At 46.9% G+C, this 12,207-nt stretch overlaps 1 protein-coding gene across 4 annotated transcripts in view; it reads right to left on the minus strand.

Moving 5' to 3' along the window:
- Positions 1–311: 311 nt before the first annotated feature.
- The window catches only part of NUP214 (nucleoporin 214), a 101,273-nt gene continuing 89,377 nt past the window's right edge, over positions 312–12,207 (minus strand). For all 4 annotated transcript variants that reach the window (XM_055316553.1, XM_055316548.1, XM_055316550.1 and 1 more), the window contains exons 32-36: positions 10,044–10,196; positions 5,106–5,277; positions 2,972–3,111; positions 2,094–2,118; positions 312–1,589 (exon numbers count right to left, since the gene is read on the minus strand). In XM_055316553.1, coding sequence (XP_055172528.1) covers positions 1,556–1,589; positions 2,094–2,118; positions 2,972–3,111; positions 5,106–5,277; positions 10,044–10,196 — 524 coding nt within the window. In that variant the 3' untranslated portion in view covers positions 312–1,555. The remainder of the gene's footprint in view (positions 1,590–2,093; positions 2,119–2,971; positions 3,112–5,105; positions 5,278–10,043; positions 10,197–12,207) is intronic.

Below are 12,207 nucleotides of genomic sequence, written 5' to 3' on the forward strand. Positions count from 1 at the left end.
CCAGGGGGCACCGGGGACCTAATTCTGGTTTGGGGTTCCTGGAACCCAACAGTGCTGCATGATGACACTCCTCTTCTGAGGGCCCCAAGAGCCACTGAGCTCAACACCCTGGGGTGTCCAGGCCCAATTTCAGGCCTACTGAATCACAGTCTGCAGGCCTGGGGCTCAAGGGCCTTTACTTCACACAGAACCTCTCAGGGCCGGATCAGCAGAGCAGGCGGTGACGGTGATGCAGGGGCACTGCACCCATGCCCACCCACCCCAACAGGCTGACCGAACCAGTGAGATCACACTGGCTGTAATGTGACAGATTCAATCACATGGAAAACTTTTATTAAAACATTTTAAAATAGAACTTTCCAATATGTAAAACTCTGAACAATCCTTCCTGACTCTCCCCTGCTGTGACCTAGCCAACGCACGGTTGCATCCTGGCCTGAAAGACGACAAATCCTCCCGTCTGCTTTAGATGTGAAGCAGTTCGTTTGTCAGCAAATGCCTAGGACACCATAGGCCTGAGAAGTAAAACATGCCCAGACCCAAAAGATACGGCATTTCACACACTTTGATAAGACTGAAGTTGGGGCCCCTCTGCCATTCTGGCAAACACGTGGCCACAGTGTCAGTGACAGCAGCGTCGTCTCAACTGCAGGCCTGTCCTGGGGTTATCTACACTGTGGTTAACAGACAGTGGACCAGGCGGGGTGACCGATGTCACTGTCACTGGAGATAAAGGTGCTCTTCTCCATCACTCTTCTCCAGAGTCAAAGAAATCAGCTGCGGGACACAAGCACCCAGAGCCACCTCGACAAGATGAGCTGACGGGGCTGGTCCAAGGGCAGTGTCCTTGTTATCAGCATGCACTGGCCTGTTTTCCACGCTCGCCTCATGGCTGCCTGTACTTTGATTTCAGGTGCCATGAGCTCTTCTGACTCGGCTGATGCCCGCACAAGGGAGTTCCCTGCCCTTCACCCAATCACAAGGCTGGTGTCTCCAGGGTCCGGATGTCCCACAGGAGCAAGAACACGAAAAGGAGATACCCAAGTTATGGCCTTACAAAGGTGGCTGGCCAGCACGCAGTCTCTTCTGTAGGCAAGGGGCAAGGCTCGAGGAGAGTCGGTGTCATAGGAGAAGCTTCCACCCACCCTCTTCATGCATCCATCTCCGATGCTGCTGACTTCTGGTGCCAATCTTGAAGATATATACATGGCTGGCTGGCTGGAGGCTGGGAAGTTTTCTCAGAGCCACAGCAATGAGGAAACCCCTCTCCCAGGCTGTGACCTGACAAAACCCACATATATTCAGCATGGAAACAGACCAGAGTTTAATAGTGGGGAGGGGGGCGGTGGGGAGAGGGCACCCATAATAACCAACATGAAATAGAAAAGAAATAAACAAGCGATCAAGCATCTCAAGAGTTTTGGTTTCTGCTGTTTCTGTCTGGGTGTGTGTTTCAGTGCGAATGTCCACGTGGAGGACTGCTCCAGTGTGGCTCAGTGAAGAGGAGCTGAGAACGTGGTTGGTCTCAGGATTGGAAAGGAACACGGACACCCACTCAACTTCTCCAGCCACCAAAGCCCTGGACAGACCTGTAAGGAAGCACCGGGAGAGAGGCAGGTCAGTGCCTGCTGAGGAAGGGCTCCGAGGCTCATGCAACCACCTGAGGTCCAAGTTCAGGACTCTGAATTTTTAATGTCATAGGATTCCTCACAGAAGCACAGAGCTAGGATCAAAATATAAGACTGGAGGCCCGTAGGCAGCACGAAGCTCCTGAGACACTAACAGGGAATTAGGGAACAGCATCTCTCGGGTCCTGCCCTCCAGTCCTTGCTCATCGGAAGGCATACTCCTCTCTCTTACACATGGCTCCTGAGGAGGCCAGGCCTGGCACCTCCTGCTACACTCCTGCTGAGATCAGCAGGTTCACGAAACCCAAAACCTGCTGCTGAACCCCCATGCTTCCAGGACAAGCTTACAAAGCAGGAAAAACAGATACAAATATACAAATAGAGCAAAAGTTAGTAGTGTAATATTTTCACATACCACACACTCCTCCCTCATTTAATGGCTGCAAACTGGAGGTGGATACTTACGAGTTAGATGATCCAAAGCTGAATACTGAAAAAGATGGGAAGGGTGAAGTGAGTGCATGCACACATGCACTCAAGAGGCGCAGGGGCGGTCCCGGGCCCCACCTTGTCCCTCCCTGCAGAGCCCTGTTGCCCCCCATCTGAGGTCAGCGGAGGGTGGGGGTGGGGAAGAGGTGAGGAGCCTTCTTGGCATTTCAAGGTTCTTCTCTCCCCCACGGCCAGTGTGGGCTGTGGGTCCCTGGCATGGCGCCTCCCACTCAGCTGCTCTGGGGCCACACGGACCCCTTTCATTAGGAAACCATGGTTTCCTTTTCCCATTCACTTGCTGCTGCTTGGAGAAGCAAGACACTTGGGTACTAGGCCTGGTTCTGTGGCTTGCCCTTTGGCCCTTTGTCCAAATGGGCCCCGAGGGGGATTTTTTTTCTTCATTTGTAAAGTAACAACGATGCCTCACTTCTGCACCTCATAAATGTTGCAGAAATAAAACCAGAAGAACATACGTATTCCACTATCTGAAGAAGCGTGGGTTCAACAAATCAGACATTTTGTCCAGTCTTTACATCTTATCTTTGGCATTTGCCACCTTGGATTTTTAAACCAAGATCTAGTAAGGCGATTATTATTATGGGTTCTTGTCTTGAGAGAAAATCAAGGCAGTCATTTTTTCCTTTGGTAAGAAATGGCACATTACATGTCTAATTAAAGCCTAAAAAGAACATTTTGTTTTTCACCCACTTTCAGCCTTTAAAATACTAAACAGAATTGTCAGGTAAAAACCACTCAATTCTTGGGTGGGGGGCAGGGTGTGCAGAGAGGTGGGGGACATTTATTAAGGAGAATGCAGGAGGGATTACAGTGAGGGAACAGGTCTGGCCACCTACCTCCTGTGCTGGATCCAAAGCCAGAGAATCCCCCACTCTGGGTCCCAAAACCAGAAGTCTGTTGGGACAGTGATCCGAAAGTCGGAGCGTTCTGACTTGCGAGGGTGCCAAAGGATGTGGTATTGCTGCTGCTCCCAAACCTGGGTTCCAGTGAGAAAGCAGATGGTGGTTAGTGTGGCCACGTTGGCACCTGCTGTCCAGAAGTCTCAGGCCTGCTGTGGCAGGCCTCAGGCTACACGATACACAAATTGAGGGGACGTGCTTGGTTTAGACTAGTGGTCTCTCAGAAGTGGAAGGCTAGAGCCCAGAGCAAATCTCAGCTTTGGGAAGGAAGACAACAGGAACACAATACAAAAGCCAAATGGTCCGGGGTTTTAGCTTTTTTCCACTGTCTGGAAATTCCAGGTTATCTGGAAATGGAGCAGCACTATAGTTTTTCCTCTATCTCCAATAGTTCTTGGATTTCAATAGTTCTTGGATTTCATCCCATCATTTTAGTTTCTTGTTTATCAACAACCTTCTTCTTCCAGTTATTTGTCTTTAGCTTCTTTCTGGATCTTGACTCTATGGACTTTTCACAAGGTGATGGGTCTTCTGAAAGCAGACCCTTGGGGTGGTCCTGACTGGTCCTGCTCTATTCCTACTCCTGCTCCGGGCCTCCCAGGAACAGTGGGAGCTCCTCAGATGTTGGTCAGGGGCAGACATGGACCTGGGAAAAGGTGACAGAGTCACCTCATAAAAGAGTCAGTATTTGTCAGCCTCTTTGACAAAATGGAACTAACCAGTCAGGATTTGTGTGGGTGAGCTCCCTCCCAAGGCAGAATATGATACTTTTCTACTAGTAAAGAAAATAGCAGGTTTCAGATAAATAAATAAAATCTCAAGATTCCTAGTCAACCCCAAATCCTCCAACTTTGCAGTACTCTGTGCTGGGCGGCCACTGGAGACATCAGTGTCTGTTGGAACCTGCCAAGAATATTGGTTTAAGTTGGTCCAAACTCTGCTTTAAAAGCTTTTCTTAATTTTAATTCTTGGGGTTTCTGGGGGGAAACTTAAAGGAATCATTAGTTTCTACATGAAATCCAGGAAGCAATCTATCAACTCACTTTCTGGAAATTTGCCAGCATTTCCACACCAATATCTTTCATGATATGGGGGGAGGGCATATGAGTAAAAACATACTTTAGTTTACTTTCAAGATAAAGATGCTATCACCTTGTCTTTAAGATTCACCCCAAGTAGCCCGACAATTCCCCCAAACAAACCCCTCATCCCCTTCCCATGTCTTGAGCTTTAAGCATCCTGAGTCTTGTGCCCAGTGCCAGGACAAGGTCCACCAGATGCTGATTTCAGACACTCATATGTCCTTTGAATGAGGCACTTTGTAGTCATCACCACATATATTTTATTGGGACTTTGTGGTGTGGTGAAGGCTATTTATTTTCTCCTTGGGGTTTTGGCAACCAGACTGAATTTCTGGGGCCCTTAAAAGCAAATCCCTAATATGGCATTTTCAAGTGAGGATGTGCACAAGGCAGTAAAAAAGCAGCTCTGAGAGCTAAGCTGTCGCTGAGACTCTGAAATGTGTGGGGTGCCCAGTTAGTGCCCAGTGTGGAAGCTGGCCCATGGGACTGGGACCCACACACCCACTATGGGGGTCTGGAGTGGAACAAAGGACACAAGGAACAGTTTGCTCAAGGACGATGGATTGGACGACACCACAGTCCCATGGAGAAAGAATGTGGTGAAAACTATTCACCTTGAACTCCCTAACAGAAATCACCACACAAGAGGCAGGCCTGGCTATAAAGAAGCTAGGATGGGACTGTTTTTCTTCCTTATATCATCCTTTAGTTCCACCAGAACAGGGCCTGCCAACCAGTACTCTATGTTTTTGGCTAATGGCAACACAGCTCGCATCCACTTGCCTACTTGAAAGTGTCTAGCTTAGAAGAAATGAGCCTTCCCAGAGAAGGAAGAGGCTTCCTGGACTGACTTGTTTGCTGATTTTGAGGGAAGCGGGCTTCAGCTCAGTTAAGAGTAGGGAAAATGCAAGAACTGTCCTGCCAAAATAGGCATGCTGGGCCCCAGTGCTTTCTCAGCCGTCCCCAGGTCCATCCCCGGGGGGGCTTACCCGAATCCTCCTGCGCTGGCAGCCGCAGTACCCTCTCCGAACACTTTGCCTCCCGTCGAGCCCAGAGGGCTTGTAAAGGCTGGGGCTGAACCGAATGCTGGCACCCCTCCAAACCCAGGGGATCCCCCAAAAGTAGGAGGGCTGCCAAACACTGGAGCAGCACCGAAGCCACCTGAGCAAAACAGAGGCAAACAAACAGAAACAGGGAAAAAGAAAGGAGACAGGAAGAGAAGACAATAAATGGTGAGAAACCAAATCAAAAGAGGAAGGAAAAAGGGGAAAACAGGTTAGAAATTCAAATTAAAATAATTGTGACTTCTAAGTACCGAACCACCCCCTCCACTTCTAGCAGAAGGGTGGGGTCCACCAGGGGAGCTCCCTGGAGCTCTAAGAATCCAGCAGACCCTTGTTTGTCTATGAGACCCTTGATCCCTCCCATGGGCAAGGTGGACGTGTTAGCTCCCAGTCTCGTGGAATCAGATTGTCACCAAGAACCAGCCTGGTGCATTTCTGACCCCTTCCCAGCCCGACCACGTGGTTCTGAGACTTCTCACTGAAAAAGCATTCTGGAAAACTCTGGTCCCTGCCTGGCTGTCAAAGATGACAGATGTTGTTACTATCACAACTCAGGTAGGGCTTCTAGCTTCATGAAAATCCACATTCTAAAGCTAGAGCCTCAAAGTCTCCTCTTGGGGAGAACCTATGAACTGGGTTACAGAAGAGATGGAGAGGCACACAGCACTGGTGCTCAGCCAGGGGCTTTTTATTTATTTAAAGCCTTATGGCTCTCACATCTCTCCACAGTCTCTCTGCACAGAAAAATTTCTTAAAAATGCTTTCTCTCTGTAGTCAGGAGCAACTTCTCAATAAAAAAGCACACTGAATTTCCTCTCTGGAGGAAGGCTGCTGGACAAATGTGATAAAACAATCAATCAGCCTTGAGGAGAGCCATCGGAGTCCCTGACTGCTGAACGGGGGCTGGGCGGATGGCACATGCGCAGGCCATCGTGCCAAAGGGCAGGTGCTCTGAGGTGGCCCCCTTGGATTGGCGGAGATGCATGCTGGGCGGGGAGATGGACTGTCCTTCCCTGAATATTCCTTCTGCTCTGGAGAGGGTTCCCAACCCCAAGATACTGTGTACCTTATTTTAGGCTATGAGCTGAGAACCTCAGTGTCTGTTGAACAGAATGGAATAAACTGGTAAAAGAAAGGTGCTCTAGAACAGAGTATTTCTTAAAATGAGTGCTGGCCTAAGGAGCTAATGTGCTAAAGGGGATGACAGTGGCCTTGGTGCAACGAAAGAGGGGCCAAGGACACTCTTCTCACGCTTTGTGGAAAGTGAGTCCTGCCATCAGAGGCACGTATCAGGCCTTCTTCTTCTTCTTCTTTTTTTTTTTTTTAAGATTTATTTATTTATTTATTCATGATAGACATAGAGAGAGAGAGAGGCAGACACAAGAGGAGGAAGAAGCAAGTTCCATGCCGAGAGCCCGACACGGGACTCGATCCCGGGACTCCAGGATCACACCCTGGGCCAAAGGCAGGAGTCAGGCCTTCTTATGTAAGCACAATCACACTGCAAACTTCTGCTACCTGAATCAGGAAAGATCAAACTCTGGGCAGGAAAAGCTATTAGCTGAATTCTTTCATTATTTGTTGTGATTCACTCCTATGCTTACTTATCATTCCTAGTGAAGATACTTTTTGCTAAGGCTCATGTTTGGGTTAACATTCTAGATTTTCAAACCATGAGTGAAATTCCAAGCCATGATAATGGAGACTGTTGGGTTACAAATATAAGAGAGTGGAAAAAAAAAAAGTGCTAAAAAACCCTTGCAGTTGAATTATTTAAGACCGATCATAGATCTAGTTACATTTTCTTCCTAGACACACACAGCTGTACCTGGTGCCTTGCGCACAATATTACTCTGACTTCTTGGTGGAGGGTGAGTGAAATAAGAGAAGTCACAATGATACAGAAAATAAACTGGACTGGGGAGAGGAGGTGAGACACACACAAACACACACACACACACACACACACACACACGCACGCCCTCCCCACCCCCATATGCACACCCACCACACACACAATCACATATCACACACACACACCACAGACACGCACCATATACACACCTCACACACACCAGATATACGCCCCCCACCACATATACACCCCCAAACACACACCACATATACACCCCCACATACCACATACACACCCCTTATACATCCCCATACACACCACAGACACACCCCCCAAACACCAGACACACACCACACACATATCACACACACATACACACACACCAGACACATCACATATATAACCCCCCCATGCAACACATACCAGACACAACCACACATACCACATATACACCCCCCACATACCACAGACACACACACACAACATATACAACCCCCCACACCAGACACACACATACACACCATATACATCACACATCACAGATACATATATCACATATACAACACATACAAACCACATACAAACTGACACCACATACACACATACATACCCCCTATATACACCCCCCACATACAGATATACCACATACACCCCCCCACATACACATATAACACACATACCACATACACACAATGCCCCCAAACAACAAACCTGGGTCATAGCTAAGTGAAACAGGAGGAAAATGATCACTCTATTATTTTTTGGATCTAGGCAACTCACTACTGATGCTAGGAAGGGTTCGACTGTATTAGATGCCATATTTTCATGATTTTCTTCTCCAGAAGAAACAGAAATTTGCTAATAATCAATGATAATAAAACACCTGACTTACTGAGGGCCCTCTGTATGCCATGTCTAGTGCCAGGTGTTACACAACACTTTGCCTTAACTCTCCCAATAAACCCGGAGTCCCTGTCTTGCAGGGGAGGAAACAGGCTCAGAGAATATGTTATTTGCCTGAGATCAGCCAGCTGATGGTGGCAGTCCTGGGACTGAAGCAAGGGCTTTGTGACTCAAGAGAGCACCTACGACTGAACTGCATGTGTCACCCTGCCTCTCTCCACCGCAACCCCAGCAACAGGGCAATGGAGAGCCTGACAGGCTGGGAACGGTGGTCTGGGCCCACCTCTGTTGCCCTCACAAGTAATCTCCAGCACTATTATTTCCTAAGGTAATTGTACTGAGGGAGGATGGACACTTTTGGAATTTTTCAAAGACCCATCAAAATGACCCATCTAAAATCTGTCTTAAAGCAAAATGCCAACTGTGATGTCTTAGGCATTTGTATTGCCTGGGCAAGAAGGATGACTCCTTTATTTAAAGCAGCCTTTCCTTATGCTCAAGACTCTAGCACCTCCATCCACACCAGAAGCCCCCTGAGAACTGCCAATAAGTCCTGCAGGGAGAGCCAAAGTGCCAGAAGCACAGGGGACATGGGGTTCCTCTACCCTTAGTGTCACCTCTGTTGCTACCAGTTCATTCATCCCCCGTAGCTTTCTCTGTTGGAGTCTTCAGTCTGAGGCCTTTCACAGGGCAAAAAAACAGGAAAAATATTCGGAAAGGTAGAATATATTTTCTCTAAGATTAAAAAAATAAAAGCATAAGATTCTCAAAGTCAACTGGGACCTGATTCCAGAATAAGAACGACATATAAGAAAAACACTTGAATAAAAAAAAAAATTATTCAGTTCCTTAAAAAAAAAAAAAGACGCCTTGATGATTAATGGATTAAAATTTCTCAGTCAAATGTCTGCTTTGTTAACTAGGACTCAGAGCTTTGTAGCTTTTTCATTTTTAAATCATTCACTGTGAGGAAGGGTGGGGCCAATATAAAGCTGCGATGCTCATGTCTAGTGCCTTTTAAGTTCTAGGAAGAATCAAACACTGCAACCAAAGACTAACCCACCCAAGCCACAGGTCTGAGTAATGGAGCACGATGTATGGAAACCACAGCAATTTAGGTTCCAGAAGGTGGGATTCCAGGCATGGAATGTGGGACGGTCCTATGTCAGAGCCACCTATGCATCTGGTCCTTGGTAGGGTCCTTCCTCTCGAACTCACATAATTTTAAAGTCTCCCATACACACAAGGAACAAGCATCCTGACCTCTCACCCTTGGGGAGTCTGCTTTAAAAAACTCCTTTCTCTGCAAACATCCTCCCCCACTCTGCCACTGATCTTTTTTGGGGAAAAAAAATCTTTTGACACAATTTTCCACGCAACAGGGGCAGGAGTGCAGACCCTCTGAAGATCTGAGACAGAAAGAGGACAGAAAGGCAGTTGACAGAAATGAAGTGTTTTTTTATCTACATATTTATTGTTCCTTAAATTCTGAAATTACAAATGTAGTATATGATATAGAAAGTCACACAGTTCACAAAGATATACTTTAAAAGTAATGCTGGGATAAGAAGTAGTGCTAGCATGCCCTTTACTCTGGAGTCCACTGGTGTGTTCTAGCTGTAAGAAGTAACTACGCTGTATACTTGCAGTAAGTGGATGTTGTATGTGTACATGTAATATACTTATGTATGTTATGCTAAAAAAAAAAAAGTTTTGAGAAAGAGAACAAATGAAATAGACCCCAAAACTAAGCAGATCATCTGTCTTGCCCATGACCTGGAATGGGACCCAAGCTATTCTGTGACTTGGGTGCTTTCTTGTTTATATTTTAGTTATCACTGTCTTGTATGTTCTCCTACTTTGGTTGCTCTGCACTTGCTACATATTTACATTCTTGCTTTGGGCATGTCTCAGGAGACCTAGAACAGTGTTAGGAACACAACAGATGCTCAGTAAATATAAAAATGAATTAGGGAGGAAAAGTCACTTCATCCATACTCAATCCTACTCCCTTGAGAGCCACCCTAGAGATATCTCCTTCCAGGTGTCCATGCATATGTAAATACACATCTAAAAATCACCACAGCTATTAAGTATCAGAGTACCTGTTTTATTTGGAGTAGAGAACCCGAAGCCTTGGGATGCCACACTTCCTCCTCCAGAGCTGAAAGTGCCTGCAGGTTTCTGCTCCCCAAACGATGAGCTGGCAAATCCACCAAATGTCTTGGCCCCACTGTTTCCGAATAGATTAGAGGTATCTAAAGAAAGGAGGAACATGTTGAGGGAGGTCAGAGGTAGAAAAATGTCCTTATCTACTTGGAACAGAAAAAAAAAACTGCAGCTAGGTGTTTGAGGAGAAGCAAATGACAAGTCTGGGACTCAAGGGAGCTGGGCTGTAGTGAGCACCTTCTCTGATTTGCCCACATGTTAATAACAAATTCTTAATCTCTGGGAGCCCAGACTCTGGATTCTAGGGGAACACCTTCCAGGGAGGGGGGTGCTGCAACAGGCCCAGCAAAGAGGCTCCTTTGCAGAAATGCATCTGTACCCCCATGGGGATCAGGTCTCTCTACCAGCTTCCCATGAGACTGTTTTCTCCTGAAGAATAGGGCTTGCTTTCATTCATCTCCTCCCATGAAAACCAACTTCACGTTTTGTAGAGCTAGAGGAAAAAAAAGTCAGAGCAAATCCAAACCATGCTTAATGGCTACCAGCTTCCCGATTTTATAGTCAGGTTGGGCCTCTTGGCTGTTGCCGGATCTCCTCAAGGAATGGCAGCAAAACAAGAAAAACCACAATGCTCCTAACTCTGATCTGGGGGGGGAACTAAAGATATTATGAAGAATGTAAGAGGTAGCAAGACTTCCAGTCTGATTTCCTTTTCCTAAGCAGTTCAATGAAGCCCTTGACCTTTCAGATGGTTATCTAGGTGGGTCACTCCCTCTACACACTGAATCCACACCAAAAATGAAAGGAATAAAGGAAATGAACTCCTAAAGACCAAGATGGGTAAGAAGTGTTTTGCCTGTTACAAGAAATGCAAATCTGACCAGTAATGCACAAGTAGCCAAAATTGTACCCAAAATTGTTACTTGGGTAACACAAACAGCACACCAACAGGAGTTTTTCTTTCACCTTTTGAGGGGAGAAGGTAGAGACAACTCACACTTCGCTATCATGTTTGGGTGGGCATTTTGTTAAAATAAGTTTGAGCCCAAAGGCGGTGGGGTGAAGCTGTCCTGAAATGGGGTCAAGGCTCAAAGGCACAGGAGTAAGTGGGGCGCTGAACTGATGCTCCTGGTAGTGACAGGGCACATGCCACATTAGCAAGTGAGAAGTGTAAACATCTATATGAGGCCAGTATGGCCCTGAGCTGATTAGGTGCTTCCAGTGAAGGTGATGGAGGGAAGGGGAGGAGATGAACTCACTCTCAAAGTCCAGGTATATGAAAGTGTCCCACCTCGAACCTGTCAATCCCAAGGTCCTCCATCTCACTCTGCTGCCAATCCTACCTAGGCGTGAGATGCGACTGCTCATAGTTGCAGTTGCAATGCTCTTGATCTACAATCCAGGAACTGAATAGCTTACCTCAGGGACATGACCACCTTGAATTTCTAGGCACCAATACATGGAACCCCCGGCCACCACATGGTCATTTGCTCTGTGAAACTCCTGGTGGTGGGCAGCCCGGGTGGCTCAGCAGTTTAGTGCCACCTTCAGTTCAGGGCCTGATCCTGGAGACCCAGGATCAAGTCACACGTCGGGCTCACTGCATGGAGCCTGCTTCTCCCTCTGCTGGTGTCTCTGCCTCTCTCTCTTTGTGTCTCTCATGAATAAATAAATTAAATCTTAAAAAAAAAAAAAAAAAAAAAAAAAGAAACTCCTGGTGGTAGTTGGAGCACCTGGCCTGGCTAGCAGTGTGCCAGGCACTGATGGTGGGAGGGGTGCACAAGCTCCTTTTCATCATCCTCATACATGGTACCACGGGATTATCCATTCTTCTATTGCAGAGGGACTTGTAGGTGGAATTTACAAAAATGTCCTCTTGAACAGCCTGAGCTTTCCATCAGGGAGCTAGCTTAGAGGCCACATTATATCTTGCAGTGGCAGTACACTCGACAATGGTGATGAAAAACGGGCTCTCCAGCCATTCCTTTTACTTGGTACCTCAGGAACAGAGACTGCAACTTTCCGACTTCATTAGTACTCATGTGGCAAAAATTCCAAATAGCAAATCAAGTCAAGTGCGAGATTTGGGGCTAGCTCTCC

This window comes from Nyctereutes procyonoides, unplaced genomic scaffold, assembly GCF_905146905.1.
Source record: "Nyctereutes procyonoides isolate TBG_1078 unplaced genomic scaffold, NYPRO_anot_genome, whole genome shotgun sequence".
NCBI lineage: Eukaryota > Metazoa > Chordata > Mammalia > Carnivora > Canidae > Nyctereutes > Nyctereutes procyonoides.